General features: G+C 34.7%; 3 protein-coding genes and 2 non-coding genes across 5 annotated transcripts; 2 read left to right on the top strand and 3 right to left on the bottom strand.

Annotated features, from left to right (window-relative positions):
* The first annotated feature begins 27 nt into the window (after positions 1–27).
* Positions 28–8822, top strand: LOC145626276 (uncharacterized). Its single transcript, XM_081678709.1, has 3 exons — positions 28–177; positions 297–351; positions 8399–8822. Exons 1-3 carry the CDS (start codon positions 77–79, stop codon positions 8495–8497), a joined length of 255 nt encoding a protein of 84 aa, XP_081534835.1. The 5' UTR covers positions 28–76; the 3' UTR covers positions 8498–8822.
* A 527-nt stretch (positions 8823–9349) lies between these two features.
* Positions 9350–9421, bottom strand: TRNAE-UUC (transfer RNA glutamic acid (anticodon UUC)). Its single transcript has one exon. It is a non-coding gene; the product is annotated as a tRNA-Glu (tRNA).
* Positions 9422–10111: 690 nt separating this feature from the next.
* Positions 10112–10435, top strand: LOC145638717 (uncharacterized). Its single transcript, XM_081689717.1, has one exon. It carries the CDS (start codon positions 10112–10114, stop codon positions 10433–10435), a length of 324 nt encoding a protein of 107 aa, XP_081545843.1.
* A 1032-nt stretch (positions 10436–11467) lies between these two features.
* TRNAE-UUC (transfer RNA glutamic acid (anticodon UUC)) lies at positions 11468–11539 on the bottom strand. Its single transcript has one exon. It is a non-coding gene; the product is annotated as a tRNA-Glu (tRNA).
* Positions 11540–12971: 1432 nt separating this feature from the next.
* On the bottom strand, positions 12972–15664 carry LOC145626264 (protein FD-like). The gene is made up of 3 exons (XM_081678699.1): positions 14995–15664; positions 13981–14058; positions 12972–13298 (listed from the first exon to the last, which is right to left on the bottom strand). Exons 1-3 carry the CDS (start codon positions 15616–15618, stop codon positions 13227–13229), a joined length of 774 nt encoding a protein of 257 aa, XP_081534825.1. The 5' UTR covers positions 15619–15664; the 3' UTR covers positions 12972–13226.
* Between the last annotated feature and the right edge of the window lie 584 nt (positions 15665–16248).

Genomic DNA, 16248 nt, shown 5'->3' with positions numbered 1-16248 from the left:
AATTAAAAAATAAAAGGACAAAATAAAATCACTATGAAAAAGATAAAACAGAGGAGAGAGAAAACCAGGAATAAAAATGGTAAAAGTGAGCAAATTTTTGATGAAAAATGTAGGAGAAGGGATCAGTAAAACTCTCTCTGAAATTCTGGTTTGCCCTTTAACCAAACAGCCCTTAAGGTATTCATTTTCCTCTCTTTAATTTTTCAGATTTGAGTTGCTATTTAAACAAATTAAATTGATTCAGTAAATAATTTATGAAATATTTGATTGCTTTTTTGTTTTTAATATATGGGCAGGTTTTGCGAGAAGACAGGATCACTAATCAGTGGTGAAATTGGGGTTTCTTTTCCGGTGAGATTTACATTTTTTACTTCTTTTTTTTTGTTTTGTTTGATGAATTGTTTGCTGGAAATTTGGGATTTTTCTTGTTTTGAGCTAGAAATTTATAATAGAAATTTGGGGTTTTTCTTGTTTTGAGCTAGAAATTTCTAATGAATTGTTTAAAAGAAGAACCAAATTCCTAGTGATTGGGCATGAGCAATTGAGCATGGCATGAAGAGAGAAACTTGTAAAATTGAATTGAAAAAAATTAGGGATAGAAGATATGTGGCAACACAAAACTCATTTTAATTCGGTAGGAGCAATAACATGGTTGATTTGTTGTGGTCAACATTAGCTCTACTCTTAGGGCTCTCCATAGTTATTGATATTAAGACTAGATGCTCAATCTTGCATTTGGTAGCTGAAAGATGGTTGAAGCGATAAGCATTGCACTAATGCTGTAATGCACATTGTCACCTCGCTAGGATCACTTGATGTAATGTGTTGAATCATTGGGGAAAATGATGATGGTCATGGAATGCCCTAACACGTCTAATTGAATGTCCAAAGTAAGGCATTTCCATCACCAAACTTTAAAGGTGAGTGTGTGAGTCTTTGATGATTGGAGAATAATATGGAATACTCCTTGCCAAATTGCTTCTTAAATTCATTTGTCAATAACTAGTACTTAAATAGAAAACAGAAATGAAGGTTCTTGAATACAAGTCGTTCCTTAAGGACCTGTGATCCATCTGACATATAGTTTCTTCCTTCACAGTAGAGCACAAGAGTTTTAGACTACTTACATAGAAGTGTAGGAATAAAATTACTCAATACTCGTATGCTATAGGCCTATAACATTGGTCAAAACTTCGGGAAATTCCGAGCCTGGAACTTTATTAGTAAATGTATCAGATACTTGCAGTTGAGTCCATTAACATCAGCTGTAATATGGTTGCAAACTAGCAACTGCATGTCTGCATTAGCTATCTTGCATTGTTTCTGTAAAATTCTGACATTAAACTTTGCCTTTACTACTGGTTGCAGTTGAGTCCATTAACATCAGCTGTAATATGGTTGCAAACTAGCAACTGCATGTCTGCATTAGCTATCTTGCATTGTTTCTGTAAAATTCTGACATTAAACTTTGCCTTTACTAATGGTATGCTTAGAGCTGTCAATTCGGGTAAACGGGTCAGGTTTGGGTAGGGTAAGAGTGGGTCGGCTCAACTCAGGTCGGGTCAACGATTAATTCCATAACCTATGCGGGTCAGGTTTGGGTTGGGTCATGCTTGATTTGGGTCACGTCGGGTCATACTTCTTATCGGGTTTGGGTTGGGTTTTGGTCGGGTTAATAACAGATCGGATTACATTCGGGTCAGAGAAACAATAGGTTGGGTTTAATTCGAGTTTTCACGGGTTAAAACAGGTTAGGGTAATTCTCGGGTTCGAGTCAGGTGCAGTTCAAGTCAATAATTTGCGGGTTAGAATCAGGTCGGGTCATTCTCGGGTTTGAGTCGGGTTAAGTTCAAGTCAATAATTTGCAGATTATAATCAGGTCGGGTCATTTTCAAGTCGGGTCATTCTCTGATTCAAGTCGGGTTCGGTTCAAGTCAATAATTTGCGGGTTATAATCAGGTTGGGTTATTTCCAAGTTGGGTCATACTCGGATTCAAGTCGGGTTATATTCAAGTCAATAATTTGCAGGTTACAATAAGGTCGGGTCATTTCCAAGTCAGGTCATATTCAGGCTCAACTAACTATAAATAGATAATTATCATTTTTATCAAGCTAATTATTTCCTTTGACTATAATATATATGACAATATACTAGGGAACTATAGTCTATAATTTAGGAAGATAATTATCTCCTTTGACTATACAACAAATATATACTATATTTAACTCTTAAATTTGAGGATGATGCTTTTTTCTTTTGCTGCCTGGACCGACTTGGTCTTCCTAGACAAAATGCTAAGATCAACAATAATAAAATGGTCTAAATTGCATTTAAAGTGATTTGAAATCGGGTCAGGAACAATTTGGGTTGAATTTAGTCGGGTCAATAACAAGTCGTGTTAATTTCGAGTCGGGTTAGTAACAGATTGGGTTGAATATTTAGATCGGATAAGTAGGTCTGGTAAAATTTAGGTCGGATCAATAACAAGTCGGGTTGAATTTGGGTCAAGTCAATAACAAGTCGGGTTGATTGCGGGTCGGGTTTGTAACAATGCCGTTTGGAATCATATATAATCATTATATGTTGTCATAAATGTTTGTGGTATGCTTGAGTTAATGAAATCGGTGCAAGTTGTATACCGGTAATTGGTCGTTTAAAGGCAAATTGGATGGTTCAATCCATCCAATTGTACTCACGGGGGGTATTAGGGATCATGGTAAACAATTCGGCAATTTTTATTTCCGAGAAAAAAAAGTCAAAAATTTCCAAAATTGAAGGCTAATATCCACACTTTTTGAGAAATTTTGGAGGTTTCGGGATTCGGTGTCGAAAAGTTTTGAAATTCTAGGGGATACATCTCGGGGTCATATAATGCCGTTTGGAATCATATATGATCATTATATGTTGTCATAAATATGCGTAGTGGACTTGAGTAAATTAAATCGACGTGAGTTGTGAAGTGGTAAACTGGCCGTTTAAAGGAAAATAACATGGTTCCACCCACTCAATTGGACTCGCGGAGGGTATTAGGGACCATGGTAAACATTTCGGCAATTTTTATTTGCGGGCGAAAAAATGTAAAAAATTCTAAAATTGAAGGCTAATATCGACGCTTTTTGAGATAATTTGGAGGTTTCGGGGTCCGGTGTCGAAAAGCCTTTAAATTATAGAGAATACATCTCAGGGTCATATAATGCCGTTTGGAACCATATATGATCATTATATGTTGTCATAAATGTTTGTGGTAGACTTGAGTTAATGAAATCGCGGGCAAGTTGTAAACTGATAAATTGGCCGTTTAAAGGCAAATTGGATGGTTTTACCCACCCAATTGGACGCCCGGAGGGTACTAGAGATTATGGTAAATAATTCGCCAATTTTTCTTTCCGGGCGAAAAAAAGTCAAAAAATTCATAATTCAAGGCTTATATCCACACTTTTTGAAAAAATTTTGGAGGTTTCGGGTCACGGTGTCGAATGGCCTTGAGATTTTAGGAAATACATCTCGGGGTCATATAATGACATTTGGAACCATATATGATCATTATATATTGTCATAAATGTTCGTGGTAGGCTTGAGTTAATGAAATCGATGCAAGTTGTAAATCTCTAAATTGGTCGTTTAAAGTCAAATTGGATGGTTCCACCCACCCAATTGGATTCTCGGAGGGTATTAGGGACCATGGTAAACATTTCAGCTGTTTTTATATCTGGACGAAAAATAGTAAAAAAATCCCAAAATTGAAGAATATCCACGCTTTTTGAAAATTTTTTAATGTTTCGGAGCCTGGTGTTGAAAAGCATTGAGATTTCAGGGGATACATTTCGGAGTCATATAATGCCGTTTGGAACCATATATGATCATTATATGTTGTCATAAATGTTCGTGGCAGGCTTGAGTTAATGACATCGGTGCAAGTTGTAAATCTGTAAATTGGCCATTTAAAGGCAAATTGGATGGTTCCATCCACCCAATTGGACTCCCGGAGAGTATTAGTGACCATGGTAAACATTTCAGCAATTTTTATTTCCGGGTGAAAAAAAGTCGAAAAATTCCAAAATAGAAGGCTAATATCCACGGTTTTTAAAATTTTTTGGAGATTTTGAGGCCTAGTGTCGTAAAGCCTCGAAAATTTAAGGGACATCTCGTGGTCATATAATGTCGTTTGGAATCATATATAATCATTATATGTTGTCATAAATGTTCGTGGTAGGCTTGAGTTAATGAAGTCAGTGCAAATTGTATACCGGTAATTGGCCGTTTAAAGGCAAATCGGATGGTTCAATCCATCCAATTGGACTCACGGGGGGTATAAGGGATCATGGTAAACAATTCGGCAATTTTTATTTCCGAGAAAAAAAAAAGTAAAAAAATTCCAAAATTGAAGACACTTTGTGAGAAATTTTGGAGGTTTCGGGATCCGGTGTCGAAAAGTTTTGAAATTTTAGGGGATACATCTCGGGGTCATATAATGCCGTTTGGAATCATATATGTTCATTATATGTTGTCATAAATATGCGTAGTGGGCTTGAGTTAATTAAATCGATGTGAGTTGTAAAGTGGTAAATTGGCCGTTTAAAGGCAAATAAGATTGTTCCACCCACCCAATTGGACTCGCGGAGGGTATTAGGGACCATGGTAAACATTTCGGCAATTTTTATTTTCAGGCGAAAAAAAGTAAAAAATTCTAAAATTGAAGGCTAATATCCACGCTTTTTGAGATATTTTGGAGGTTTCGGGGTCCGGTGTCGAAAAGCCTTTAGATTATAGAGAATACATCTCAGGCTCATATAATGCCATTTGGAACCATATATGATCATTATATGTTGTCATAAATGTTTGTGGTAGACTTGAGTTAATGAAATCGCGGCGCAAGTTGTAAACCGATAAATTGGTCGTTTAAAGGCAAATTGGATGGTTCCACCCACCCAATTGGACGCCCGGAGGGTATTAGAGATTATGGTAAATATTTCGCCAATTTTTCTTTCCGCGCGTAAAAAAGTTAAAAAATTCATAATTTAAAGGCTTATATCCACACTTTTTGAAATTTTTTTGGAGATTTCGGGTCACGGTGTCGAATGGCCTTGAAATTTTAGGGAATACATCTCGGGGTCATATAATGACATTTGGAACCATATATGATCATTATATATTGTCATCAATGTTCGTGGTAGGCTTGAGTTAATGAAATCGATGCAAGTTGTAAACCACTTAATTGGTCGTTTAAAGTCAAATTGGATGGTTCCACCCACCCAATTGGATTCCCGGAGGGTATTATGGACCATGGTAAACATTTAGGCTGTTTTTATATCCGGGCAAAAATAGTAAAAAAAAAATCCCAAAATTGAAGGCTAATATCCACGCTTTTTGGGAAATTTTGAATGTTTCGGAGCCTGCTGTCGAAAAACATTGAGATTTCAGGGGATACATTTCGGGGTCATATAATGCCGTATAGAACCATATATGATCATTATATGTTGTCATAAATTTTCGTGGTAGCCTTGAGTTAATGAAATCGGTGCAAGTTGTAAATCTGTAAATTGGTCATTTAAAGGCAAATTGGATGGTTCCAGCCACCCAATTGGACTCCCGGAGAGTATTAGTGAACATGATAAACATTTCAGCAATTTTTATTTCCGGGTGAAAAAAAGTCGAAAATTTCCAAAATAGTTTGAAATTTTTTGGAGATTTCGAGGCCTAGTGTTGAAAAGCCTCGAAAATTTAAGGCACATCTCGTGGTCATATAAAGCCATTTGGAATCATATATAATCATTATATGTTGTCATAAATGTTCGTGGTAGGCTTGAGTTAATGAAATTCGTGCAAATTGTACACCGTTAATTGGCCGTTTAAAGGCAAATTGGATGGTTCAATCCATCCAATTGGACTCACGGGGGGTATTAGGGACCATGGTAAACAATTCGGCAATTTTTATTTCCGAGAAAAAAAGTCAAAAAATTTCTAAATTGAAGGCTAATATCCACGCTTTTTGAGAAATTTTGGAGGTTTCGGGATCCGGTGTCGAAAAGTTTTGAAGTTCTAGGCTTGAGTCTGGTGTCGAAAAACATTCAGATTTCAGGGGATACATTTCGGGGTCATATAATGCCGTTTGGAACCATATATGATCATTATATGTTGTCATAAATGTTTGTGTTAGGCTTGATTTAATGAAAACGGTGCAAGTTGTAAACCGGTAAATTGGTTGTTTAAAGGCAAATTGGATCCACCTAGCCAATTGGACTCCCGGAGGATATTGGGGACCATGGTAAATGTTTTCGGCAATTTTTATTTTTGGGTGAAAAAAAGTCAAAAAACTCCAAAATTGAAGACTAATATCCTCTCTTTTTAAAAAAATTTGGAGTTTTCGGGTAGAGCTGTCAATTCGGGTAAACGGGTCGGGTTAAGGTCGGTAAGAGTGGGTCAGGTTAACTCGGTTCTGGTCAATTCGGATTAATTCCATAACCTATACGGGTCGGGTTTGGGTTGAGTCATGCTTTAACCGGATCACGTCGAGTCATACTTCTTATCGGGTTTGAGTCGGGTTACATTCGGGTCGGGTGAACAATATGTCGGGTTTAATTCTGGTTAAAATGGGTTAGGGTAATTCTCGGGTTCGACTTGGGTTCGGTTCAAGTCAATAATTTGCGGGTTATAATCAGGTTGGGTCATTTTTCAAATTCAAGTCGGGTTATCTTCAAGTCAATAATTTGCAGGTTAAAATCAGGTCGGGTTGAATTTGGGTCAGGTCAATAACAAGTCGGGTTGATTTCGGGTTGGGTTTGTAACAGGTTGTGTTAAATTCGGGTCGAGTTAGGAACGGGTTGGGTTAAATTCAGGTCAGGTTAGTAACAAGTCGGATTAAATTCGGGTTTTGACGGGTAAAAACGGGTTTGGGTCAATTTCGGTTTAAGTCGGGTTCGGTTCAGGTCAATAATTTACGGGTTATATTCGGGTCGTGTTATCTGCAGGTCAGTTCATGTTCGGGTTCGGGTCTCACATACTTGGGTCAACTCAGGTCTAGGGTTGGTTTCAGGTCGGGTTTGGGTCACCATTATTTCGGGTTCAGATGGGTCGGTTAATAATCGGGTTTGATTCGGTATTTCGGTTTGGGTCAACTTTTGACAACCCTAGGTTTGCTTGGTAACGTAGCACTTCCCTTCAAAACTCCAATAGCACCTTCACGATGGACATTCCAAATTAGGCCCGAACATGATGTTTTTGAGTCGCATTCTTGCAAGTCTTAGTGGGACAGTGTCGACTGCAAGACTTTGCTACTGTTTACAAGCTTGCTTTACTTTATGCTTCTCAACCTTATACCAAAACTTGGTTGAACACTTGCCATTGTTTTTGCTCCAAATAGAGAAATTTACTGCCGTTTTCATCTTGCTGTATTGTGGCCTTGTGGGCTCACAGGATATGTCTTCTGCTTTGTGCTAGGATTGTTTTGCTGTCTAATGCCTCTAATCTATGATAGACTGTATAATGTTAATAGGATACAATCTTGTAAATTGTAGCTGAAAGATTCTTATAGTAACAAGAAATGCACATTGACTCCTGACTTGATGATATGTAATGAATCAAGAGGGGGATTGATGATGATTATGTATATATGTGTAAATTGATATGGAATGTCCTTACTTCTTCCAAGTAATGAATTTCCAATACCAGTTGTTGCACATGCCTTGTTTTTTTGTTTTTTTTAAAGATATGATGAGCGGTGACAAAATTAAAAGTTGTGAAGCTTTATTGTTGTGAAGCTTTATTTTGGAGGTCCATGGAACATCCCTACCAAATTGGCAAATCCTCATCAAATTCATTGCTTATATTTAGTGAATCGCCTTTGATACAATCACATTTGTAATTTAAGTGTGTTTTAGTTGATATTTGAAAGGAAGGTTCATGAATTCTACTCCTTAAGACCTGCCATCTTAAAAATAACGGATACCTACAGCTGTATCCAGTAACTTTGACTGCAATATGGTACCAACTGCATTACATATTTTGCATATATCTTGACTAAAGGTATATTTTAGGATATTGGATGTCCAGTTACAGCTTTACAATGGACATTCCAAATTAGACTGAATGAACATAACCAACTCCTGACATAATGTTGAACAGTGAAAGGTTTCTAACCATATTCATGAACACGATGTTCTTGGGCCATAAACTTGCTGGTCTTAGGCTCTTACTAGCAAGATATTGCTACAGAGTTACTAGCTGAGTAGCTTCCATTGCACATTTACATCGTGTGCCATTATTGATTGCTTGCCATTGGTTGTTATTGCTGTCTTGTTCTTGCTGTTTTGGGGGTTCTCAAGATATGTTTTCTGCCATACATACTAGGAATCTTTTCTTGTTTAATATCTCTCATCATCTTCCTTATTTACACTACAGATAGTTGATGGGATACCTCGGTTGGTTCCAAAGGACGGGAAGATCCTTGAAGATGAAGGATTGTCCCATACAGATGGCCACAAGGAAATGAAAGATTGAGATTGATCTGTACTCTTCTATCCCAAATTCAAGCATGTTGCTTGTATGTTATATTTCTGTGTGGCGGGAGATGGGACTTCTTGTGAACCTGCCTAGAATAGCTATATACTGTGTTGCTACGAGCCACATGTAACATTAGTCCCAATTTTAGGATTACTGAACTACAATTTTTTTTGTTCCGTATGATTTATACAGCTAATGTCCAAGACCAAGATAGTCGAGTTCTTTAATATCCATTTGTGTAACTATCTCTTATGAAAATTCAGCAATTATATACAAATTGGTGCAGAATGCAGATGCTGTGCATCTGATTTCCCTTGTTTCATTTTTCAATGTGATGCTCAAACTCCATTTCGTTGCTTACTCGATGGCAATATTTACGGATGCACACAGACACAGTCATAGACACTATGGATGGACGATAGGAGTGTAATGCAGAACGCTGAACTATCCATTTAGAGCAAAGGGATAGCAGTTGCTGTTGTTTTAATAAACACTCTGATCATTCCATGTAAAATCTGAATCATGAAACTGATAATTGAACTGTACTTATCAATTATGGGTTGGCATATTTTTAAGGAAAAATCTTGAAGAGGATATATACATATATTACCTGGCAATGATATTAGACACGTGTGTTTTTACCTCGTATTTGGTTTCACCTATTCATTTAATTTTTCCAGGTTTTTTGCTTTAATGTACGGTAAACTTGATCAACATGTTCACTTAAAGGGTCCTTCGGTTGTTTCAACTTTGGAGCCTTCGTCAAACACTTAAAAGCAGCAATTTTGGTAAGATTTCTTAACCTCCTCTACATGATGTTTAAAGAAAGAAAACTTCACGCACAAAAAGTTCCGATGCCGGGAATCGAACCCGGGTCTCCTGGGTGAAAGCCAGATATCCTAACCGCTGGACGACATCGGATTGATGTTATAATTTGCGCATTATATATATTCATTGAATCCTGCATTATTTAAGAAATTTTAGATCTTTAATTTGTGATATTAAAACTGCAAATAATATGGTTGTGTGCTTGTGCAATAGATAATGTAGATATAGATGGTACTCTATAATATATAAACCCAAGTTGAAAGTACATTATCACCTAAATATCAAAAAAAAAAATTTATTTAAATTCTTCATACAATTCATATTGTAACGTCTTTTTCATAAGATTTTAAACCATAGTTGATTCAAGGCTCCTATCTAAGCTTTAATGAAATGTGCTCAAAAGTCCAAACACACTTTGGTGGAGTTAATTATTTTGTTGATTGCCAAAGGGTTGTTGGGAACGGCTATCCCATAACAAAACTAATTAAGTACAACTTAAATAAGTTTGTAAATAATTAACTAAATATCTTAGTGATTCAAAGACAAAAAGACAAGGATTAAATTAAAGGGTAACTCTCTAAGTTTAGGTGCAACCAATTTTCACTAGACACTCCAACCATACATTCACTTACAAACCAAGCAAAATGACCTAAAACAAGTTGCACTAACTTCTTTTATCCATTCATATAGTTAGTTGTTTCTCAAGAAAAAAAAGAATGCATCTTACTATACTTTTACAACCTCTTATAATTGATTAGCCTTACACTAGTAACGCAGATGATCATGCGGAACTTTATATGCTTGATCTTCAACTTCGTAGGCCTAAAAAAGGTCAAGGAAGCAAAGAAGTTAATAAGTTTCGCGAAAGAAGATGATTGTTGTGTGTGCTTATCAAGTCTAAGCAAGGAAGGTGAAGACGTTACAATTCTTCCGTGCCTACACCATTTCCATTCGACATGCCTTAATAAGTGGTTCAAGGCACGTCGGAAAACATGTCCGATTTGCCGGTTTATTGTGGAAGATGAGAAGAAGGAAGAAGAGCATAGTAGGGAAATGATGATATGGTATTCTTCTTTTCATGTAACTGGTTTGTCTGGCATTTTCTAAGATTTTTGAGTCAAAAAAATGAATACTTATTAGTCAAATTCAATGTATGTATTTTGTGCACTCTTTAAATTTTGCCTTTAAGATGTGTATGTCAATTGAGTGAAGATATAACAACAGACAATTGTCAACAAGTTTTGGCTTATGTTTGACTGACATTAAGTGTTTTTATTCCAAAATTATGTAGTTATACAAACTCTAATTTGTCTTTTTTTTTTTTGGATTTAATCTTTTGTCTTAGTTTTTAAAATCACTTAATCATTCCTCATAATTAGTCATAATTCATCAGAATGCTTTCTAAATGGATATTTAACTTCCCAATTCCCATGATAGGCTATTTTCTTCAAAAAGAAACATTTGTTGGTGGGTAATAAAAGAAATGTCATTTGCCATGTTGCTGTGAAAATGCCAAAACTTAACTAGGTTGTAGCTTGGTAACATTTATTTTTACAAAATACTTTTATGACATATGACATATTTCAGTATGGATAGGATTGGTATTGGTTCTATGTATATGATCTAGGCATCAACTTGCCATGGAATATCCGCATTTTTTATGTGTTTATCAATTTACCTTTTTTGTGTGTATATTGATCGAGAAGGTAAGAATGTACTCTATCCATCTCTATCAGTTTGCCCCATTGTAAATATTCTGATCAAACTTAAAAGATTTTGACCATAAAATTCCAAAAACATCTCAGAGTTTATGACGAGTAAAATTAAATACGAAGTAGATCAACCAATTTAAAAACAAAGTGAGTTAAATAGAAAAATTGGTTAGGTTGTCTTAATGAACATGATCTATTGTCTTAATGAACTGTCCACCCTATTTGAAAGTAATCTTGAAATCAAACTTCAGATTGAAGTCAAATGAATATCCAACAAAAGTAATCCATAACCGTAATTGTTTCTTGTTACTCATTTAAAAATAAAAAGAAAAACTAATAAAAAAAAAAAAAAAAAAAAAAAAAAAAAAAAAAAACGTTGAATAAGGACTTGGCCTCAGTGTCTTGAAAAGATCCAAAAAATAAAAAGTTCCGATGCCGGGAATCGAACCCGGGTCTCCTGGGTGAAAGCCAGATATCCTAACCGCTGGACGACATCGGAAGGTTGTTAATTAAGTGCTTTTTATTTAATTTATAAAGTAAAAAATCTAGCACGTACGCATGAATTACGACTAGATGCCCAATTGGCCAACCAGAAAAGGAAAGCCCACTCATTTAGGCATATGAAAAAGCACAAGTTGATAAAAGAGAATCTCAAGTTATATTCTTTTTCGTGTATTACTCGTATTTTATAGGTGTTTACCTTACGAAAAAGAATATCTTAATACAGTATATCTAATTAAGATTCAAATTGGATTAAGAGAAATTTTCTTCATCTCAACCCTCAAACGGATCCAAAAAAAAATTGTACAAACGTACATGTCAATACAAAAAATTTTAAAAACCAAACCATTACACCATAGACATAATTGTGGGTAAGTTGAGGACAAAAGAACCTACAAAGAAAAAATGCTACTCCGTACCTCCAACGGTCCACCACCTTTGTAACTGATTTAGACATTTGTTTTTTTATTCTACTCCGTATAATTTTGGTTATTTATATAGAGTAATAAATAAAATGAAATGACATTGAGAATCTTGAAAATTCACCCTTTCGTGGGGTTATGGCACAACAACCTCTTGTGTCACATTGAGTACCACGAAGAAGACATCATTTTCTACTTTGGAATTATTATATGACCATCACTAAATCTTCACTATCTCACTCACACCCCCCTCTTCTTTAAGGAAATAAGATTTCAGCTATTTTTTACTTTCTTTGTCGTCTCCCTTTTTCTATATGTGGTTCATATTCTTTTTAACCCTTCTTATTAAGGTTATCACACGCACACATCACATATCTCAATCTATATTCATCATTAGACGGAAAATTCTTTTTTTTACTTGCTAAATATGAAAGCAATAAAGTACTACGAGTATCAAATTTTAAACAATAAACGGTTTTAAAAGATTGATTTTTTTTCAAAGCTAGATTTTAAGGTTGTGACTTATTTTTGACAAAAAAAAATAAATAAATAAATAAATAAATACATAAAGTTAAAATATATTAATATACTCGTTAAGGTATTATGAAAATATATGTTGTTATTGTTGAACTAAATCTCATTATATCAATAGTATAATTTCGACTAAAGTAAGTTAAAGAGAACAAAGTCTAACTCCTTTAAACCATAATCAAAATAAGGACAAAATTATTGTCCTTTCATGCATGATGATGCTAGTTGAATACCACCATTTTAGAGAACATGTATCGTCCTTTTGTTCCCCTTCCTAATTTTATTCATCTACACAATGACATTGCTGACATACAATTTTCATTATTAATGTACTCCATAATTATTATTAAAAAAAATGGTATTAAAAATTAATTTTAATAAGATTTCATATCATGTTTTTTCTTACAAAATTCATTAATAAAAGTCAAAAATTGTAAATAGTCCTAAAGTCAAAATATATAATCGGCAAAGAAACGGAATTAGTACTAATTAAGGATAATTACATTCATCCACCATTGTTCATAAATAACAAGGAATAGAAGGGGGGGATAAACTAGGGACCAATTAGTAAAAGGCACGTGTTCAAAAGCATATTTAGTTGCTTTGGTCCTCTATCACTGTTAGTAGTACTACAAAATGACCCCACCAATACCAATATATCATTACATAAACCAGCAAAATACCAAATATTTTGGGTCTTCTGTTTTTTTTGTCAAAATAAAAATATGCATCTTAAAATGGTGCTGTTAATGTTCGACGAAGACCGTGCTTTTTCGGAAGCTGGGCAGGCGGAGCTTCAATTAACTGCATATTATTGTATGGGCCCCCAAAATGTAACCCAAAAAATATCAAATTACCAAATTGACAAAAGTTGCCCAATTCTTAAAAAAATGATTAGTCAAATATAGTAACATAAACATGAGGAGATTATAATATGAGACTTTTTTTTTTTTTTTCTATTAATAGTTTGACTTGAATGATCCGAGTTAGGATATGTACTACAAGTTTTTTTATTCTTCTTTAGGTGAACTAAATACAAGTACTCATACACAAGATTTTAATTAAGAGCCTACCTATTTGGCCCTAGAACCAATTAATTCAAAGAAACATAACCATTTTTCAAAAAAAAAATAAAAAAAATTAAATTAGCAAGGTCGTTTGAAAAAAAAAATACGTATAAGATAAAGTTCCTTTACTTTTCGACTTCAAAAGTAAGAGATAATGTGACAAAAAAAAATAAATAAATAAAAAATACGCTAGAATAGTTGCATTTTATTGTTGATATAAATGACATTACTTAATTCTTAGACCTACCATTAATAGTAATATTTGCAATGATTTTTCCATGAACTTACAAGTCACATTCATAGTTAAACATCATTGTAATAGTTATAAACTGATAATCATTGTGAAACCAGGAGTTAATGGGTTATAAATAAAAACTTGCTTATAGAAATTAAATAAGAGTAGAAAATGTATTCTTCACCTGTAGTTGTTGTTTCCTTAGTGCCGCGTTCTCTTTTCTGAAATTGTCAATTTCCAACTCCAACTCTGTTATATATGCCTGTTTTAAAGAATAAATCCTAATTAATAGGATAATTAACAATTAACCCTCCTTAACAAAATCAATGGCACAGCTAATATTCGAGATACATGTGAATATTTGTTATTATTCGAATTTTCGGAGGAATTTCATGAAGTTTTTAATAAAAACATGAAGGGTATACGTACTTTATATAATATACCTAAAGAATACTTTATATTAGCACACATGAAGAATTTAAAATTGATAATGAATATCTATAAATTACAATGTAACACTGCATAAATTTGTAATTAACAGTGCTTTGGTATTTAAATTAGACTATTTAGTAATAATAGTAATAAATTAACGTGGGACTTTGTACAAAAATATCCCATGTCTTTGTCCATGGCAAATTGGCGCAACTTTACTCACATACTCCGCATAAAGTATATTTTCTCCCATTTCATTATCACTCAATGTCATCCCAACATAGATGTAATAATTTTTATAACGAAAATTTATTAAGAAAAACAAAGATGTTAGGCTAAAAGGCTTCGATTTTCCTTACAAACTATACGCTACCTTAATAATCATAAAGATCATTTATTAGCGCCTATCAAACAGAACCAACCGCTTTTCTAAAACGCATATATTGTGGTCGTTACCAATCTCAAAATTCCAATCATAAGTCTCCAAGAATGTGACTATACTGACTAATTGGATGCCTATAGCATGATAGGTTCATGGTGCATTTCAAAAAAAAAAAAAAAGACTTATTCTGCATGACAAACCAAATATAAAAACTAAAAATCAACAAATAACAGCATTCATATATACGGATTAGAAATAAATAAATTTATGTCATATTCTGTTTCCCATAAATGGCACCAAAATTAAAAGGACGAGAATAATAAAAATAGTAATAACACATATTAATAATAATACAGTAGAAAATAAAACAAGAATAATAAAAACCTGCTTTCGAGCCCTAGAACGAGCAGCAGATTCTCTGTTCTTGATCATCCGCTTATGCCTGCGCACACGATCAACCGAACCATCCACGACATTATCAGCCACCTTCTTGTTATCGAAACCACCTCCGCAACCGCTGTTGACAGCGGTTGCGAAGGTGGCTAGAACAGAGGAAGAAGCAAGATTATCAAAAGGAGCAACACCAGAAATCATACTAGGAACAGAGGGATTCCCCTGTAATTGAAACTCATTATCGAGGAATTGAAATTCAGTAGTGGTGGTTCGAGGAGGAAGAGGCGGCGAATCGACGGAGGAATTACGAAGATTAGTGGGGTAATTACCACTACCATTGAGGAAATCCTGGAAGATGAAACCCTTGTAATGGGAAGCAGTGTTGGTTGAAGTAGGGTGATGAATTGAGTGAATGTGAGAAATTGGGGTGTTTGGGAGTGAGTTAATGGTGATATCATTCCAAACTTCCTCCATTGTTTTCTGGGTTTGAGTTGTTTTTGATTCAGAATTTTGATTGTTGGGTTTAAGGTGAGAAGAAGGGGATGAAGAAGATGATGAAGAAGGGGAAAGTAATGTAGAGTCACTTGATGGTGGTGATGATGATGATGACAACATTTGATTGGACAAGAGAGAGAAAGTGTTTTTAGAGAGAGAAAGAGAAAATGGTGAAGGAGTAGGAGGAAGGGTTGAGGTGAAGTGAAGGGGGGTGTATGTAAGTTTTGTATTGCAGGAGTGGAGCAGAAAAAAGTAGAGAGAGAAACTGTTTTTAGAGAGAGAAACTGTTTTGTGTGTACTATCTTATTTTGTCATTATTATCTCTATTTGTAAGGTCACGTGATATGCACGTGTGATTAGGGGTATGGAGGTTGTTTTTTAGGTTGGGAAGAGGGGAATGGTCTTTTGACCAATGGGTGAGTGTGTGAGTTTTTGTAACCATCTATTTGGGATTCAACTATTTTTGGAAGGGAAATAGTAAAAGAGGTAATCCTATGATTATCTCTTGTTAAAAAATAGTAATCCTATGATCATGTGGGTGTACTACTACTATTAATGGTAATTTTCAAACTTTTTCCAAAATTAATTGAAGGTGATAGGTATACTCCATAACTCAATGAATAATGGCATGTGAGAATGCATTTGACCGTGTAATTCTGTACTGTGATAGGTATACTCCATAACTCAATGAATAATGGCATGTGAGAACGCATTTGACCGTGTAATTATGTACCGTGTTTATGTACAGAT

The sequence above is a fragment of the Chenopodium album genome, chromosome 1, assembly GCF_948465745.1.
Source record: "Chenopodium album chromosome 1, dcCheAlbu1.1, whole genome shotgun sequence".
NCBI lineage: Eukaryota > Viridiplantae > Streptophyta > Magnoliopsida > Caryophyllales > Amaranthaceae > Chenopodium > Chenopodium album.
The sequence above is the reverse complement of the archived record's forward strand: the minus strand, read 5'-3'. Positions and strand labels throughout refer to the sequence as shown.